This window comes from Lemur catta, chromosome 22 (genome assembly GCF_020740605.2).
Source record: "Lemur catta isolate mLemCat1 chromosome 22, mLemCat1.pri, whole genome shotgun sequence".
NCBI lineage: Eukaryota > Metazoa > Chordata > Mammalia > Primates > Lemuridae > Lemur > Lemur catta.
The window spans coordinates 9,277,378-9,296,753 of NC_059149.1; the positions used below are offsets into that span (position 1 = coordinate 9,277,378).

The window sequence follows — 19,376 nt, forward strand, 5'->3', positions numbered from 1 at the left end:
TCATAAAAAATAAATCTTTTAATTACTTTGTAATTGGCACAGATGGTGTAATTCAAACTCACATTTTTATTTAATAGACTCTGGCATATCACACCATAGCTTTGAGCAAAACAGTACAGGAGTGATAATGGTTTAAGTTGTACAAAAGTACATTCAGCAGCAGCATCATGATCTGAAAGTGATTTCATAAAATTAAAAGACTGGGCTTGAATAAATAAGAGAAAAAAAACCATCTAGAAAATAAACAACAACCCACTGAAGCTATCTGTCACGACTACTGGAGAACTATGTTCTCTGGTTTTTGACGATCTTGCTACCTTGTTAACTATCAAGAAGGTTGCACAATTCTGGCTTAGAAATGCAGTGGGGAAGCTATGAATGTGCTTGGAAAGTGCTTCTCAGGAAAAGGAATGTCAAAGCCAGGCCTTGTGGAAACCAAATGCCTCAACTGGCTTTGAATAAATCTGTCATTTCTCAGGAGTAATGAAATTCACTGGTCTTGGACTTAAAAAGTCATCATAAAAAGGATTATGGTGGGAGAGAGATCATTGAATTCTCATCACTGTAGGTCCCAGAGGAAAAACTCCCAGCCCTGTCTCTTCAGGAGGATGTCAGACAGGCCCAGTCCTATTTATGTCACCCTTGTAATTTCAGCGTCAATACCATAGGGTGGCTGACGACATAAACTCACGTTAGCAACAATTTGTGTTTGGAGGATTAACTTGAGACATTTCCTGAAGTTACCTGTACTGCCATTCCAAAGTAGAGAATATCTTCACATATCTACTGGCTAGGGGAGAAAGTGGGGGCAGAAATCACCTTGTTCCAGAGCAGCAATTTAAACGATTTAGCAGGAGTTTGTAGAGAATTACTAACCATAGGGAACTTCCTTTTTTTTTTGTAGAAATGAATTCTTGCTATGTTTCCCAGGCTGGTCTCAAACTCCTAGATTCCAGTGATCCTCCCGCCTTGGCTTCCCAAAGTGCTGGGATTACAGGTGTGAGCCACAGCGCCCGGCCAGGGAACTTCCTGTTAAAGTGGGGTGAAAAATAGGAATCCCTCTGACTTCCATGATGATAGGTACATGAGCAAATTTTAACCTGGAAAAGGCATTCATGGATCGATTTGTGCTCCCAGGCAGAAGTCAACATGGAACTCTATTCCCTGACTTGGCATCTGCTCTGCAGATACGTGTGAATTTCTTAAATCCAATCCAAAGCCACTGCTTGAAGTGAACTTCCTATGTCAGAGACTAAGTACAGATGGTTTCCATCAACACACGTAATCGTCAGCGCTCTCTCTCCAGGTCACGGGAGCGCGTGACTGTGCTGCGACACAGGGAATACCAAAATGAAAATCTAGCTTAGTGCATAGTTAGTCTTCTTGGCTGTTCCCTGGCTCAGTGCTCCTGTGTCACCTCCAGAGCCTTCAGATCTGCTGCAGACTTGTCCAGGGTAGGTTTCTTTGAGTAATCCCGCTCTCCAAAAATGGTGCTTCCTACTCGGACATTTGTAGATCCTACTTCAATCTGTGGGGGAGAAGAGAAAGTAGAGAGGACTGAGTTTAAAATAGTGAAACGTAGCAAAGGCTGAAGCTGTGCCTCCATTCTGGCTCTCGAGAGGCTTCTATGAAGAATGACAAGCAGATGAAAAAAGTCTCCTTATAACTTTAAGCACAGGATTGAATTCTGCCTTCCTTATAAATGCAATGTAGTTTTTCACTGTGTTAATAAATACAGTTTTTCCAGGAATGCAAATTTATACTGTGATTTCTGGGACTTGATATCAAGTTATTTACTATTCCAGAAGATCATGTTCAAGTTTGAGTTTTCAATCCTGCACACCTGAATCAGTCTGTATGTGCAGCTGCCGTATTTTTGGTGAATCCCCACCTAAGATTCAGGCTCGGATGCTTCATCAGGATTTACGGTCACAGAGCCATGCCTAAGCATTTACATAGTGCAATGCCTTTACAAACATTATAGCTTAATCTCTTATTTTCCTTTGGAGTACGCTTAGGGAATTAGATTCAGTTTTTAAAAATTAGGGGATAGGCTATAATTTCTACACATTTGTTTTAAAAAAAAAGTGGTGTGGGCAACGGTGAGGTGTGAGAAGAGCCGGGAACTCTGCCACTGGAGCCCTGCGCTACCGCGGGGCGCTGCAGAGGCCTCTCCAGCAGACCTGCTCTCGCTCCTGCCTTGCGGACCCCCGCGCGAGGCAGACAGGGCGCCCGCCGGGGGGCCACTCACCGCGTGCTGGAAGTCCACGGACATGCCCATGCTCAGCTCCACCCGGTCGGGGGGGACGTGCAGCTTCGCACACAGCTCCTCCCGCAGGGACAGCAACACCTGGGGAAGAGACGAGTGTGACAGCTACTTCATTCCTGCCTTCCCTCTCTGAGTGTGCCCAAGGGTGGCTGGATCTGACCATCTCTGACAAAGACTAAGCATGCCTCATGATTTCAAGGCCTGTCGAAATTTCCAGAAGTTACTGAAAAGGTTTTTTGGAAACTATCCCACTTTTAAGAAAACCACCCTGGAGAGGGTAGTCCTGAGAGAGGAAGAAAGAACCCATTTTTTCTGAAACCTGTGTTTTAGCCAAGTTCAAACCGAGTTGAGAAAGGTCTGTGGGGCTTTGAGCATCTGCTCTTCCTTTTCCTTCCGAGAGGAGCCAGGAAGAGGGTCAGGATGCGGCCGAGCAGCACGTGGGGGCCCGTGCCACCAGCAACGGCATCCAGCACGGTGCCTTAGCACACGAGCCGTCTCCCCCGACCCCCCGGTACCTGGAAGTCTGGATTTGGGCCTTGACTAAGATCATGCCCAAAGCTTCCTATGGTCATCAGCCCCACGAACTCCAGGCTGGGACACTTGGCATTTATGTGCTCCACCACGGCTGTCGTCTCGGAAGGGGGGAGGCCGTGTTTACCTTCACAAAAAGAAAGAGGAGACACATGTATTGAAACGTCCTAAACAGGCGGAGGAGGGCTCCACTGTCATCCCTTCCGCCTATCGGAGGAGGCGACGCCCAGACAGCAGGACCTCTGGGAATAACTTGTCCCCAAGTCCCACACAGTAACTCTGTATTAACATTGGGGACCTTCTTCCATGGTGCGCCCTTCTGGACAGGTTCTGAATTTCTCAAGAAAGAGCCATAAATTGGATCATTTTTATTCCATCTCAGGAGGACCTTAGCTGAGGACAGACAGGGACAGGGAGAAGAAAAATCCCTGATTTCTCAGGACACCACGAAGACTCACACTGCCAAAACGCCAGAGGAACCTGAGAATTTTTCTTTCTAAATCTGGTATTTTTATAGTTTTAGTAATTTAATAATAGGACTGCAAAAAATTTAAAATAAAGTATATATTAAATAGTTTTGACTATATATATTTGCAAAGTTTAACTGAACTTGCTAATTAAGTAGAGGAGGAATCTGTAGCAAATGCCCATTTGTTATGTAGTTATAAGAACTGATATTATCTTGCCTCTGTTTATCAAACAGAGATGCTAGGAACATTTAGTTCAATCTTTAATTATGGCAAATTATAGCTAAGTATCAAGAAGTGATGTAATAAAGACTTGATCTGGAGTCAATTTCAGATTTACCTATCTTGATAATATAATGTAGCTATAATCTGGGTACATGTATACATAATAGTGAAAATTATTAAAATCTACTGAACACTTATGTGCCGGGCACTTGTGCCAAGTCACAGGAGCTTTTCATTTAATATAATAATTCTGAGGTAAGTACTCTTATTAGTTCCATTCTAAAGATGAGGAAACTGAGACACAGGGAGGCTAAGCACCTCCGAGGTTTTCCAAGGCCACACAGCTGGCAACCGTGCAGCTGGGATTTGAACTCAGGCAGCCTGACCCGGTGCCTGTCTGGACGACAGAAGCTGCATGCTGTGCTCCTTCACACTAGGCCCTGGTGGATGCTGGTGCTTCGATGGTTGTAAGCAAATGCTTGGTCTGTAAACATTTATCCTCAACAAACAGCAACAAGTAAGTGTACAGAGTTCTGCGCTAACAGCTTTGATTTCAGTACCACACTCAATCCTACCACACCCTCTGAAGTCGGTACCATCATGGTACCATTGCCAGACACGGAGGGACAGAGGTTAAGTAACTTCTCTGAGGCTACGACGCTACGGGAAGTTACGCTGCTCAACCCAAGGTCTGATTAGAGGCAAGCTACTCTTGGCCGTGTTACTCTGTGGGTCCAAGCCCCGGGAGGACATTCACTGACTGGGCTCACAGTGATTTTCTTCTATTCCCTCCCCATGTAACACTAAGCGATTTTTCTAAGACCTGAGAAGTATTTTACATGTAACTTTCCATCCCCTTCAGGAATGACAGTGACCTGTGGGGATTTGCAGATCAAAGCCACAATCCCCTTCGTGATGTCTCCTCCTCTTCCTCCTCTAAAATTAAGACATAACAAACCACGATGTACTAAAGAATTACAAACAGACTGGCCTGCACGTCATCACGCCATCTAAAGCACACACAAAGTAGCATGCTGAAGGCCTGTGATTTGTGTCCATGACCTTATGTGTCACGTACTTAGGGCCACCACTCTCCCGGAGCGTCAACCGTCCTAGGGAAGAAAAATCTACAATGTAGGTCTAGTCACTTACTCTCCTCTCCACTGGTGTTAATCTGGACCATAACCTTTAACCTTTCCGGGGAGCCTTTTTTCTGCCAGGAACTGTTCACTTTGTCTGCCAACTTCACAGAATCCACTGTTTCCAGCATGAAGAGATTGGGGACAGCTGTAAGGAGAAAGCGGTGAGGTAGTAGCATTTATCTGCGCTACTGCAGCAAGTACCAGGTAACAAATCTGTGACTTAGTGGAGGGGAATATATCCCAGGAAAAGAAAAAGACAGTTTTCAGTTCCAATAAGAAAATAAATGTGACAGTTTTACTAGATATAAGTTCAAAGGTCAGACTACCCCTGGCTAATCAGCAAAAGTGACTAAGGAAAGGGAAATGCCAACACAGTCAGGCAGCATAAGTATCCACGTGCTTCCAGAAGCTGGTAGCTGGAGATTCCTGAGAGCAGGCCTGGCTGATGAAGCCTCAGTTCAAACAGAAACATAGGTCAAGATGACAATGAAGAAAGAACAACCAGTGCCAAGCCCAAATGCTTCCCTGGCACATCACCATGTTCTTAAACTTTCTGGGATGGGGTGTTCTTATTCGAAAGGACTCAGAATGACCCACACACTGAAGTCACCAGAGCCATTTTCTTTTTCAAAGATATATATGGGAAATGAAGGATCAGCTTTGCCTCACGTAAATAACAACGATGGTGATGGCAGAAGTAACACCTGTAGTTTTTACTGAATGCCGAAATCTTCCAGGCAGTATGATAATCACTTCATATGCATTTTTTCTTTTTAATCTCCACTGTAGCACTATTATTATCTTCATTTTACAGCAGGGGAAACTGAGGCCCAGAAAGGCAAAAGTGTATTCAAGATTACAAAATTAATAATAGGTGTGATCTGAGTTGAGCTAAGGCAAACTGACTTCATATTCTTTTTTTTTTTAAGATAGGGTCTTGCAATGTTGGCCAGGCTGGAGTCTGGAGTGCAGTGGCTATTCACAGGTGTGATGATAGTGTACTACAGCCTCAAACTCCTGGCCTCAAGCAATCCTCCCATCTCAGCCTCCCAAGCAGCTGGGACTACAGGTGCGCACCACTGTGCCTGGCTTGAGTTATTAATAATATTCTTTTTTTTTTTTTTTTTTTTTTTTTTTTTGAGACAGAGTGTCACTTTCTTGCCCGGGCTAGAGTGAGTGCCGTGGCATCAGCCTAGCTCACAGCAACCTCAAACTCCTGGGCTTAAGCGATCCTACTGCCTCAGCCTCCCTAGTAGCTGGGACTACAGGCATGAGCCACCATGCCCGGCTAATTTTTTTGTATATATATTTTTTAGTTGGCCAGATAATTTCTTTCTATTTTTAGTAGAGACAGGGTCTCACTCTTGCTCAGGCTGGCCTCGAACTCCTGACCTCGAGCGATCCACCCGCCTCGGCCTCCCAGAGCTAGGATTACAGGCGTGAGCCACTGCGCCCGGCCTATTAATAATATTCTTAATACTGAATTTGAGCTCAGGCTGATTTGCTTAAAAAAAAAAAAACATAAATTTTAACAAGTGACAAAGTATACATGCTTGTTGTAAAAAAAAAAAAAACCATTAAGCAATATAAAAGCATATGCAGTAGAAAGTCAAAGGCACTCACCCTACAGGATACCACTATTACCTTTGGAATTGAGAATTTTTCTAGATCTGTTTCAGTGTATCTTCATTCAACCAAACACACACACACACACACACACAGATGCATAATTTCTTGTTATTCTGTATTAAATAACATAAATTGGATCACACTAAATGTACTAGGGGTTGCTTACTTCCAATTAGCAATATATGTTTGAGATTTTTCCGTGTCAATACCACAGATCCACTGGTACTTTAAAAAGACTGCACTATTCCACAGAACAGAGGATCACAGTTTACTTAACTGTTCCTCTTGTTAACGGACATTAGATTGTTTCTTATTTTTTAATATAAAAACAAACTTAGGTATAGAACTTTGTGCATATGCTTTTCTATAGGATACATGAGTCCCCAGAATTGAAATTACTAGCTAATGAGGAAGTCTAATTTAAATTGTATTAGATATCACCAATTTGTCTTCCAAAAGACCTTTGCATTTTAGACTCTTTCTGTTAAGGGGTGGGAGTACTGATTTATTCACCCATTCAAAAGACTAGATAATAGCTGTCTTTTTCATTTATTACAAATCTGGTGGGTGAAAAGTAGAATTTATTATTTTGCATTTCCCTGATTGAGGATGAACATTTTTCACTTGATTACTGGACTTTTGTACTTTTTCCCTTTGTAAATTGCCTGTTCTTGGTTTTTGCCTATTTTTTTCTTATAGATTTAAAAAAAGGTTTGTAGCTCTTTACATATTCTGGACATTAATTTCTTCTCCCCTTTTAAAATATTATTTCTCTCCTACTCTGTGCTTCTCTTTTGCTTTGATATGCAGAAAGCTTTAATTTTTGAGTAATCAAATCTGCTAGTTGTTTTTCTTTTATGGTTTCTAGATTTTATGTCATGCTTAGAAAAGCCCTTCCCTAAGCCCAAGAAAATAAAAATATTTTCCTACACTTTATTTCAATACTTTTATAGTTTTGATTTTTCAGTTAAGATTCTTTAATTTGGCTGGAATTTACACAGAGAGGAAGAAGATCTAGCTTAATTATTCTCTCAGATAAACAGCTGATTGTCCTACTTGCCATTTATTCAATATAAATAGGCTCCCTACTTCCCTCACTCCCAATATATCTTTTAAAACTAGCCAGGTGCAGTGGCTCAGGCCTGTAATCCCAGCACTTTGGAGGACCAAGGTGGGAGGATTGCTCGAGGCCAGGAGTTTGAGATCAGCCTGGGGAACACAGTGAGATCCCCGTCTCTACAAAAAATATACCAAAAAAAATTAGCTGGGTGTGGTGGTGCACTCCTGTAGTCCCACAGCTACTTGGGAAGTTGAGGCAGGAAGATCGTTTGAGCCCAGAAGTTGGAGGCTGCAGTGAGCTGTGATCATGCCACTGCACTCCAGCCCAGGCAACAGAGCGAGATACTGTCTCTACCCCCACCAAATATATATATATATATAAAATATATATATTTACATATATATATACTTTTTTTTTTGGAGACAGAGTCTCGTTCTGTTGCCTGGGCTAGAGTGCTGTGGCGTTAGCTTAGCTCACAGCAACCTCAAACTCCTAGGCTTAAGCAATCCTTCTGCCTCAGCCTCCTGAGTAGCTGGGACTACAGGCATGCGCCACCATGCCTGGCTAATTTTTTCTATTTTTAGTTGTTTGGCTAATTTCTTTCTATTTTTAGTAGAAATGGGGTCTCGTTCTTGCTCAGGCTGGTCTCAAACTCCTGACCTCGAGTGATCCTCCCGCCTCGGCCTCCCAGAGTGTTAGGATTATAGGTGTGAGCCACCGCTCCCAGCCTATATATTTACATATTTTTTAGTATATAAAACAATGTACCAGACTTCTGCTTCCAGACAAGATGGAGTACAGGGATCACATTTACCCTCTCACCCGAAACAACCAAATGGATAAAATATATGAAGATACACGAAACAATGGTAAACAAGAACTGGACATTGTGTAATGAAAGCCAGTGATCTCTGAGAGATGGGAAAAAATGAAGTGGGCTCTCCAAGGGCTCCAGCTTCCTGCCTGGAGAGTTCCTAGAAGACAGTGCAGAGAAGGAGACACAGGCGGAGTCTTGCGAACTGCGAATTGAGGAGATGGAGCTGAGGGCCTGGAAAGACTGACAGGGCTGGAGCGCACAGGACAGAACATGGGAGCTGCACACGGAGAATGCCAGTGATCTACAAACGGCTTCCTCTGAGGATTCAGCTGGGTGCTGATAGTGCACGCATGGGAGGAAATTACCCAAAGCCAGAGAAAGAAATATTTCAAAGGATTAGAGAAAACAGTGCCTGAGGTTCCCACAGGGTATGAGACATGCCTATTCCCACCAGTCAGACTGGCAAATTCAAGATTTATAGGGCACCGATGGAGTACACAGAAGGGTCTTGCCTTAACAATTAATCCGAGACCAACCTCTGCTCCGATCACACCAACCAATGTTAAAAGAAAAACCTAAAAGGATCAGACTGTTCCCAAGTAACTTAACTCTTCCAGAAAAAAGTTTAAGAATATTTCTAGGAATACAAAAATAGCTGTCACTCAACAAGATAACACTCACAATGGCCATCCAAATATAAACTACCAGGCCTGCACAGAAGGAGAACATGATGCATAATGAGTTAAATCAATCAAACCAAAACTGATCCAGAACTGACAAAAATGATAGAGTAAGGTCATTAAAATAGTTGTAACTGTCTTTCATATATTAAAAAAACAGAGACATAGAAGATATTAAAAAAAAAGACCCAAATTGAACTTTTAGCATGAAAACTACAATGTATGAGACAAAAAATTCATTGATGGGAGTAATGGCAAATTAGACGTGGCCGAAGAAAAGATTAGTTACTTTGACTAAGTTATTCAAAATGAAACAGAGAAAGGAAAAAATATTATAAAAATGAAAAGAGCATCAGTGAACTGTGGGGCTACCTCAAGCAGCCTAATAGGTAATTGGAGTTCCCTTAGAGAAGAGGGGAGACAGAAAATATATGTAAAAAAACAATGATCCAAAAATTTCTAAACCCGATAAAACTGTCATAAACCCACAGATCCAAGAAGTTCAAAGAACCCCAAGCACAAGAAATATAAAGAAAATTACACCAAGGCATATCATAACCAAATTCCTTAAAACCCATGATTAATGAGAAAATCTTAAATATAGCCAGAGGGGAAAATCATGTTATTTATGGAAGAGCAAAGAGAAGTAAGCAATCAGATTTCTCACTGGGAACAATGCAAGTGAGAAGATAGTGGAACAGTATCTTCAAAGTACTGAAACAAAAAATTTGAACCTAGAATTCTATAGTCAGCAAAAACATTTTTCAAAAACAACGGTGAAGGTGCAAGAAAATTCAAAGGTAAATCCACATGGGAAAGAATGAAGCTAGATCCCTTCCTTAGACTGTACACAAAAATGAACTCAAATAGACCTAAGGTGAGAGCTAAAACTATAAAACTCTTAGAAGAAAACACAGGAGTAAATCTTGACCTTGGAGTAAGCAACTATTTTTTAGCTATGGCACCAAAAGTACAAGCCACACACACACACACACACACACACACACACACACAAAAGATAAATTAGAATACTTCAAAGTGAAAAATTTTTGTGCTACAATTGATACCATCAAACTGGTACTCAGAAAATACGAAGAACTTTAGGATGGGTGTGGTGGCTCATGCCTGTATTCCTAGCACCCTGGGAGGCCAAGGCGGGAGGATTGCTTGAGGTCAGGAGTTTGAGACCAGCCTGAGCAAGAGCAAGACTCCAACTCTACAAAAAATGGGAAAAATTAGCTGGGCGTAGTGGCATATGCCTATAGTCCCAGCTACTCAGGAGGCTGAGGTAGGAAGATCACTTGAGCCCAGGAGTCTGAGGTTGCAGTGAGCCATGATGATGCCATCATATGACCCTATCTCAGAAAAACAAAAAAAAAAAAAAAAAAAAGGAAAACGAAAACTAGAGATCAACGTCCCTCATGAGTATAAGATACAAAAATTCTAAGCAAAATTTATTAATAATAAATCAAATGCAACATTAAAAGGATAACACTTCATGACCAAGTAGGGTTTATCCCAGGAATGCAGGATTGGTTTAACATTTGAAAATCAATAAATGTGATTTGACATGTTAACAAACTATAAAAGAAAAACTATATGGTTATTTCAATATATTAAAAGAATTTGGGCCAGGCGTGGTAGCTCACGCTTGCATTACCACCACTTTGTGAGGCCAAGGTGGGAGGATTGTTTGAGGCCACAAGTTTGTGATCAATCTGCACAACATAGCGAGACCCTGTCTCTACAAAAAATAACAATAATCAGCCTGGTGTGGAGGCGTGTGCCTGTATTCCCAGCTACTTGGGAGGCTGAGGCAGGGGGATCGCTTGAGCCTAGAAATTTGAGGCTTCAGTGAGCTATGATGGCACCACTGCACTCCAGCCAGGGCAACAGAGTGAGACCTTGTCCTAAAAAAAAAAAAAGAATTTGACAAAATTCAGTATCTATTTCTGACAAAATCTCTCAGCAAACTAGGATTAGAAGGGAAATTTCTCTTTCTAATAAAAGGACATACAAAAACACCAGCACATATCTGTTCTTAATAGAATGGCTAAAATTAAAAATGACCATACTAAGTGTTGACAAGGATGTGGAGGAACGTGAACACTGCTGGTGGGAATGTAAAATGGCACAACCTCTTTGGGAAAGTTTGGCAGTTGCTTAAAAAGTTAAACATACATTAGTAAGTACAGAGTTTCAGTTGTGCAAGATGAAAAGAGTTCTGTGGATATATGGTGGTGATGGCTGCACGACAATGTGACTATATATAATGCCACTGAACTCTGGCTAAGATGGTAAATTTTATGCTATGTGTATTTTACTGCAATTAATAAAAAATTAAACATACACTTATCATATGATTCAGCCATTCCACTCAAAGGTGTTTATCCCAAGAGAAAAGGAAAGTCTATGTCCATACAAAGACTTATACTCGAATGTTCACAGCAACTTATTTGTAGTAGCCAAAAAATAGAAGTAACCCAAATGTTCATCAACAGGTGAACAGATAGATAAATTGCGATATATTTTTACAATGGAATACTACTGAACAATAAAAAAGGAACAGACTATTGAAACATAAATGAACATGATGAATCTCAAACTAATTAAGTAAAAGACGTCAGACAAAGAGAGTACGTACTTCCTGATTCCCTTTAGATAAAACTCTAAATAATGTAAACTATCTACAGTAAGAGAAAAGCAGGTAAGCAGTACTTGAGGAAGAGGAGCGGGGAGGGATGGGATAGAGAATTTAAACGGACGGGAGGAAACTTTTGGGGGTGACACATTATGCTCATTACTTGGATTGTTGTGATAGTTTTGAACATACCTATGTCACAAACATAGCTCAAAACCCATCAAACTGTATACTTTAAATATGTGCAATCTGTCAATTATACTTTAAGAAAGCTGTTTTTAAAAAATAAATACAGATTCAATTTTGACATCTTGAGAGAAATAAGTTCAGTTACTCAAGATCTCCACATGTCACTGTCATATGGTTAAGTCTTTCTGTAGTTAATTCTTACTTTTACTTTACTGTATTTTATTGTATATTATTTCATTTTATTATTGTATATTATTATATTTTATTTACTAAAGCCTTTTATTTGAAGGGAAAAGGACAAAAATGTCTCCTTTTCCAGTTAAAACAATTTATGGGCTATAATTCCTTATAATTTATCTGAAAGACCACCAAATAATTTGAAAGACCTCCAAATAATAATTAACATGAGAGAGGGTAGGTTTCCAAGTATATATAACTAGCCAACTATGAATTCATTCTGTTTTTGGTATGATATTAAGAACTAAGATTTTCCTAAAAAAAACTTTAAAACATAAATGGTGAATTCGGTGTAGTCTAAAAGTTGCTCTCTCTTCCACAGAGGGTAGTATAAGTAGTACAGTGATAGAGCAATTTTGTCTTCACATTTAGAGTTTTATCTTACCCATCAATTTATTGACATTTTGTTTCTGTAGGTGGCCAATGAAATGCCATTTGATCTCAGGACATGAAGACAGAATCTGAAGAGAAAAAAGTAACCATTTTTGACTCAGATTTCATGAAGGCCTTGTCAGCTCAAACACCTTGCACACTCCCTGTGACCTTTTGCATCTATGCTCAGTTCCTTAAAGGTAATAACCCAATATCACCATCTCTAGCCAGCCTCCTAATCAGGTAAAAGGATACTGAGAAAAAAAATCTAAGGTTTCTGTTCCGTTTCTCTTCCTTGTTCCCATCAACTCCCTCCATCTTTCAGCTATCACCCATCAAGGATGAACTAGTTTAAGTTTTCAAATTTCAAAAGGACCCAAGATTATAGCAAGTCCCTAAAACCACCATTTCCAAAGAGCCACAAATGAGAAAACTATGGTCTGCATAAAGAAAGAAAATCTAGCTGAGAGTTATTTGGGGCTCAAGGTGAACGCAGACAATTCTACCCCCAGCCCAACCTCCTGCTCTAAAACTCAACCACCAATGCGGGTCTAAACTGAAGAGCCAAGATTTAATAAAAACTACAGAATTCAGTTATCCACTTACTTTAGGATTTGATGCTTTCTCTAGCAGTTCCTGAACCTAAAAGGTAAAAACAGGACAAATCAGAAGCCTGGCAATCATGGTGCTTCCAAAGGCCCTTGGGAAAGGGGCTCTTACATAGTTCTCCCCAAAAGTGCGCTGGCCATGGTTGTAGGCCTCGATCACCATGTCTGCAGGCTTGGTTTTGCTGACTGCTACCAGCCGGGGCTGGATGGCTGGGAGATCCTGCCAAGAAGGAAAGAGCCACGTGAATATTATCCCAATAAGTCCCATATAGGATGGATCTCAACTTGGCATTTGGCAAGATTCATTTTTCTGACACTGCAGGTAGATCAGTATCAAACTGTGGTGATCAAATGTCTTTTATATGCCTGGAATCTCAATCTAACATGTTAGCTACCTTCATATGTAACAGAGTACATTTCTCTCTCAGGAGAGTCAGGCAAGTGAAAGTAGTTATTTCCCGAAAGTGTGGTGTTTCACCAATTGCACCACCTGGGGTGTCACTCCAGACCCACTGAACCTGAATCTCTGGGGCTGGGGTCCAAGAATCCCCCTTTTAACAAGCTCTCCAGATGATTCTCATGCATAGCAGTGTTGGAGGTTTAAAAATCACTTTATTAGAGAAGGCAGCAGTCTCTGATTAGATGGGAGGCCACTTCTGGCTTCTGAAACCATAAGGTCAACAGTTTTAAAAACTCATTCTGCTCCTGGTACAATTATTGATATTGCCCCCTTCACTGTAAAAGAGACTGGCTTACGGTAACTATGTAATTGATCGTTCAGTCTATGAATCAAGAACAAGTGGCACAACTAAGACTGGGACACAATAAATTCTGGACTCAGGATTAGACCTGACATCCTCCCACGGTCACAGCCTAAACAGCAGGGTTTCCCTGCGTTCTGCTGCATCCAAATGCACACAGAAGCAGTAAGCGAAGAGACTTACTCATCCCTGCACAGTTGGGTCTTCAGGTGCTCCATCACACCTTGGAATTGTCACAGAATCACAGTACTCTCAAGCACCTGACAGAGTCAGGTCAACTGGCAAGATGTCTCCTCTCCCTTCCAAGGAGCCCCATTACCAGCTTCTTTTATGAGATCATGTCATGACTCTTAGGATTATGTTAATGAATTGATCATTTCCAGAGAGAAAAGTGGAACAGGCAGCCCGTCTGCCTGAGAATTCCCCTGAAAGAGAACCTCCTAGAGTGATGTTTCTTAAGGGAATCCCTAGATTTCTGGGGGAGAATCGCTGAGAATGATAGAACATTAATGCCAGAAGGGAGCTCAGAGCTTTCAGAGTTCATCCCACTGCGTGTGCAGGGAGGAAAATGAGGGCCAGAGTAGTGAAGTGACTTGTTCAAGGTAACATACTGAGTAGTCAAGGAAAGACTATAACAGACGTCTTCAGCCCAGCATTCTGAGCTCTGATACCATAAATGCTTTATCAGAGAAACCTTTGATCTCTCTGTCCAGGTCTGTCTCATTCCACACCATTCAGCTTAAACTTGTACTGAGGGGGGCAGATTTTGATTCTTGGGCTAATACAAGTCCAAGACCAGGCAAACTATATGTAAGCAAAAGAAAATAATCTCCGCTTAACCTGCCTGGGGTTGGATGTCAGACAGCTCCCTCCTGCCCCAAACATGCAAGCGCAGCTCCGGTGCCCGCCGAGTCCGGCCAATCCGCCTTCACCTTGGCCTACAGGTGGAACTGCTAGGTCTGAGCACCACTAGCTGTCAGACGCTGCCACACACGTGATCTCGGGCGGGTCTGCTCCTCCGGGTGCCCTCGCATTAGAGGTCTTTTCTTGCTGCCTGGGGGCACAGGCTTGGCCCTTCTCAGGGTCCGCCAAGGCTGTCGATCGCTGCACGAAGCGACGGGCAAATGGCTACGGTGCCTGGACACCGGTCATCTTCCCGGGCTGGCGGGTACCTTCCGCTCCAACTGAGCCAACCTCCAGGAAACCTAACAGGCCCGTGGCCAGGTGGCCGAGGAAACCCTCCGCTAGGCTTTCGGGGGCTCCGCAACCCCCGCCGACGCCTCGGCGGCCGACGGCCCCGCCCCTCCGGGGGACCCCTCTGCGTCACCGTGACGACCCGTTCCCACGCAATTGTTCCTCTCCGCAAAGCGGCCGCCCGCCGTGCCCACGCGGCCCCCTTCCTCACCCGCGGCCGCCGCGCTACCGCTTGCTGCACACGCTCGTTCACTGCCCGCAGCGCGACCCCGACTCCGAACTCCGCAGACATGCTGCCAGCTCTCCACATCCCCCGGAGACCGACGCCGAGCCCCAGAGCCCTGGAGTCCCCGGGCTGACACCACTTCCGGTCCCGCCCAGCTCACAACGTGCGGCCCACTCACCGCTCGCGACCGAGCAGGCCCACCCAATCGGCACGCAGGCGGCGCGGGGGCGGGCTCAGAGGGAGCTCGGCGGCCCCCCGCCCCTCTGCGGCTGCCATCTTGGGAAGGTCTCCCCCAGGCGCGGCGGGGCTCCAGGCCCCCATCGGAGGCGGCCATCTTGGGGAGGTCGCCGACAGGCGCGGCGGGGCTCCGGGCCCCCCCTCGGCGGCGGCCATCTTGGGGAGGTCGCCCACAGGCGCGGCGGGGCTCCGGGCCCCCCCTCGGCGGCGGCCATCTTGGGGAGGTCGCCCACAGGCGCGGCGGGGCTCCGGGCCCCGAGACCGAAGCCGGAACCCCAGGTTCTCCGCGCCAGGGCCCGGGGCCGCCACGTGCGTCTTCTCTCTCCCGCCGCCTGAGCCGCCGCACCACCCTGGCCCTCAAAGACTTTTCTGAGGCAAAACCCACATTCTGTTCTCGGGGTCCTGTTCTCTTTCAAAATGCCTTACAGGGTTTGCTCGTTCCTGGCTGGTGAAGAGCTGTGAACCGAAACTTCTGGGGGGCAGGGACCGGGACTGGAAGCCGCTAGAGCGGGAGGCACGGCTCTCAGCATGCCAGGGAATTCTCGCGAGGACTCGCTAAGCGATGTCAAAGAAAACGCTTCCTAAAGGCAAGGCACGGTTCAAACGTACGGCTTTTACCTTGTCATCCTTTACACCAGTGCTGTCCAGTGGAAATATAACGCGATCCACATAGGTAATTTAAAAATGTCTCACAGGCACATAGAACAATATGTTAATGTTTTATTTAACCCAATATATCCAAAGAAAGATTCAACGTGCAATGAACAGGACAACGGAATGAGATATTTTAATTCATTTTAAAGTGGTACCTGATTTCCGAAATCCGCTGCATGGGCTGTCTATATTTCAGCTATATTTCAGCTCAGGACACACGTCAGTCCAATCCTTGAGCCTCCTGTGTGTCCAGCTCTATGGGCAATATGGTTATAAACTTGAGGCGGAGCCAGACTAAATTGAATAGTCAGATGGTGAAACAGCAGGTGCCGCCGGCAAGTAGAAAGAGATCAGTTTTGTTAAGGAAAGCACTTTGGGCTGTAATTACTGTTGAAAGATTCTCAAACATTAATTCAACTTAATGAAGTGGGATGCTATTATGTTAGAGAAAGGGCTGCAGTTTGTTCTCCAGGTTGTCTTGTCTTGAGGTGACTGGGCCTTCTGGAAAGAAGGGGCAGTATCCTTACTCCATTCTCTCATACCTTTTTCCACACTCCGGGAGCAGGCATGGAAATTCACATGTTCTGCTCTGGGAAAATCATGTTGAGCAGAACCTCAGGTCCTTGCAGTAAGGGACTACTTTTTGGGAAGTCTCTAGTCATTTACTGTGGTTTACGTAACTGGGTTATCTGTAAAGTAGGATTGCTGAAGACATTATGAGTAATTGTGTTCAAATAAAATGCCTCTGGTCTTGATACCTTTCTACTCCAAAAAAAGTGATAAATATTTAAAAATGACCACAACAATCTTTCATGGAGTCAGCATAACAGATGTTTGCTGTAGAGACACAAGGTGGAAGGAGTTAGCCAGCCGTAAGTGGTGTGACGAACAAAGAAGATCATGGTAAAGGGATGTGTAGAGTAAGGACTGGATGAGGATGAAATATAATACTTTAAGAGATATGCTATTTGGAAAACATTTCAAAACCACATATACCTCACAGATCTATGGAATGTATAATCCAGGTGACAGTAATCCTGGTGATAAGTAGTCACCTGACATGACAAGTCATTGTGTCACTGTGACAAGTAGTTGTACTTTCATTTAATAGATCAGGTCTCTCGTCTTTGAATTACAAGGCAAGGTCATTTTCCTATCCCCTTATCCATTCAGTGAACATTTATTGAGGCTTTACTCTATAAAGGAACCCTGGGAAAGACTAGGATGGCTTTATTGTAGATTTCTTTCTTTTTTAATTTTTTTTTTTGAGACAAAGTCTTTGTTGCCTGGGGCTACAGTGCAGTGGCATTATCATAGCTCACTGCAACTTCAAACTCCTGGGCTCAAGTGATCCTCCTGCCTCAGCCTCCCAAGTAGCTGGGACTACAGGCACATGCCACCACACCCTGGTAATCTTTCTTTTTTCTGGAGAGATGAGGTCTTGCCCAGGCTGATCTTGAACTCCTGGCCTCAAGCAATCCTCCTGCCTCAGCCTCCCAAGGTGCCAGGATTACAAGTGTGAGCCACCTACCCTAGCCCATTGTGGATTTATTTCTAAGATACTGTTCATCTCTAACATTTTATGAAAATGGAAGTGGAGACAAAAAGATCATGGTGACCCCAGTCCCATGATTGTTTCACATTCTAATTACTTTGTAGTTGTACTTTTGAATCAATTTTATTTCACTTTTTAATTTCCTCTTATTTTCTTTTTAAATTCCTTTTCTTCTTCCTGGGACATCAACTCTCCAATTTAATCTTTCATTCTCCCCTACTACCTAATCTTGAACAATCCAGGTCCAAAATCCCTTCATCATCAGTAATTGTCTTTAAATTGCTTCAAAAATTTGCAAGGACAAAGGGGAAAAGAGAAATTGATTAAAAAACCAAATACCCAGAGGAACAGATTTTATAAATGATCTAAAGCCTAGTATACTTATTCACCATAAATGCCATCAAGCTATTAAAACATTCACCTCTGTAGTCCAAGGCCCTGCATTATGAGAAAAACATATATGGATTTGAAAATTGTTTCCTTCTGAGCCTACTGTGATTCTTTCGGGGGGATTAAAAAAAAAGATAAAATAATAGAAAATTACTGTTGCCTGGTTACTTAGCTCTGAAGAGAATGGAGAAATAATGCCCATGTCCCAGTTTAAATGAGTTCAGGTAGAGTAGCCGATGACAGCAATCCCTTTGCAAACATGCTGTCACATTTGGCTTTTGAAATGTCAATATAGATTCTAGAACCCTAGACCTAAGAAGGACCTTTAGAGATCATTTGATCTTTCATATAGAAAGAATGACATTTAAACCATCCCAAATAGCACAGAATCTTCCCAATTTCTGAAGACCATCAGAGTAGAAATGTTATCCACTCTAATCCCTGGATTTATTTATTTTCTGTTTGCAGATAACTACTTCACCCCATTTCAAACTTTAGCCAGCCTGATCTTAAGTAAATTCTTTTAAAATACTCCATTCTTCAAGCTAATTTCCTCTTTTTTGGTCCCTGGGAGCTAAACCCCTAGCTGACCATTATGCAACTTTTTATAAATGTGAAGTTGTTAAATTTCCCTTTTGCCTTTCTGGGGTCACCTCATGAGCTTTATTTCTTAACTACTTTTTCCTCAAAAAAGGTTTTAACATTCTGTTTTCTTTCTAGCCTTTTTGAGTTTTTTTTTCTTAATTGGAACCCAAAACTGGACAATTCTTCTCAACATGGCCAAACCAGCTTATTTTCTACATGCTACATTTCCATAGAGGTATGTATTCTAATACTGTTTGCTACATTGCAGTGTCATTCCTTTCTTCCTCTATGTGCTATCCTATTTGTAACTTTGTTTTATTTTTCACGTTTGTTTGACTTTCCATTTGTGACACCCACTTAATAGTTGTGTGCTATCTAGCCTGTTTTCCCAGATTGAAAATAAGTTATTTTTGAACATAAACATGCTGGGCACAGTGCTAAAACCCTTCATAGGCATTATTTCATATAATCCACTCAACTCATTTTATAGATAAAGACACTGAGGCTTAGAGAGGTTAAAAAACTTATTCAAGACCACACTCCTAGAAAGTGGTAGAGCAGTGATTTGAACTTAGGCAGTCTAACTCCAGTAACTATACTCTTACCTATTCAATTATATTAATAAGTTCATATTATTTGTGTAGGTAGTTCTCAAACCTATAGAGATTGGGAACCCCATTAAAAAATCTGAGAAAGCCTGGGCTGGGGTTGCTGGACTTAACAAATAAAAATACAAAATACCCAGTTAAATGTGAATTTCAGATAAACAACACATTTTACTTTAGCATAAGTATGTCTCATGCAATATTTGGGGCAAACAGTACTTATACTAAAAATTATTTCTCGTTTATCGTAAATTCACATTTAACTGGGCAGCCTATATTTTATCTGGCAACCCTGGGCTGGG

The 19,376-nt window shown here is 42.6% G+C and overlaps 1 protein-coding gene and 1 long non-coding RNA gene across 5 annotated transcripts in view; one reads left to right on the forward strand and one right to left on the reverse strand.

Annotated features, from left to right (window-relative positions):
- LOC123626693 (pyridoxal phosphate binding protein) lies at positions 1 to 16,116 on the reverse strand. Of its 4 annotated transcripts, none has more exons than XM_045535925.1 (8): positions 16,095 to 16,116; positions 12,980 to 13,087; positions 12,866 to 12,901; positions 12,273 to 12,348; positions 4,645 to 4,779; positions 2,785 to 2,927; positions 2,252 to 2,350; positions 1 to 1,528 (listed from the first exon to the last, which is right to left on the reverse strand). In XM_045535925.1, the coding sequence occupies exons 2-8, from the start codon at positions 13,028 to 13,030 to the stop codon at positions 1,400 to 1,402; spliced, it is 669 nt and encodes a 222-aa protein (XP_045391881.1). In that variant the 5' UTR covers positions 13,031 to 13,087; positions 16,095 to 16,116; the 3' UTR covers positions 1 to 1,399. The 4 variants fall into 4 exon arrangements, with proteins under 4 accessions (XP_045391881.1, XP_045391880.1, XP_045391878.1 ...); XM_045535924.1 differs by lacking the exon at positions 16,095 to 16,116 and adding an exon at positions 15,712 to 15,748; XM_045535922.1 differs by lacking the exon at positions 16,095 to 16,116 and adding an exon at positions 15,034 to 15,200.
- Positions 15,509 to 19,376, forward strand: part of LOC123626694 — a 10,369-nt gene continuing 6,501 nt past the window's right edge. Inside the window, exons 1-2 of the long non-coding RNA XR_006730969.1 lie at positions 15,509 to 15,958; positions 18,605 to 18,704. This is a non-coding gene — a long non-coding RNA (uncharacterized LOC123626694). The remainder of the gene's footprint in view (positions 15,959 to 18,604; positions 18,705 to 19,376) is intronic.

What these genes read in the sequence shown, in the direction of transcription:
- LOC123626693 (XM_045535922.1), bottom strand. Translation starts at nt 15,132, where the DNA reads ATGTGGAGAGCTGGCAGCATGTCTGCGGAGTTCGGAGTCGGGGTCGCG. An exon ending in AGAAAGCATCAAATCCTAAA is followed by an intron (nt 12,349 to 12,865) that starts GTAAGTGGATAA and finishes TTTTCTCTTCAG; the next exon opens with ATTCTGTCTTCATGTCCTGA. An exon ending in GCCCAAATCCAGACTTCCAG is followed by an intron (nt 2,351 to 2,784) that starts GTACCGGGGGGT and finishes TCTCTTCCCCAG; the next exon opens with GTGTTGCTGTCCCTGCGGGA.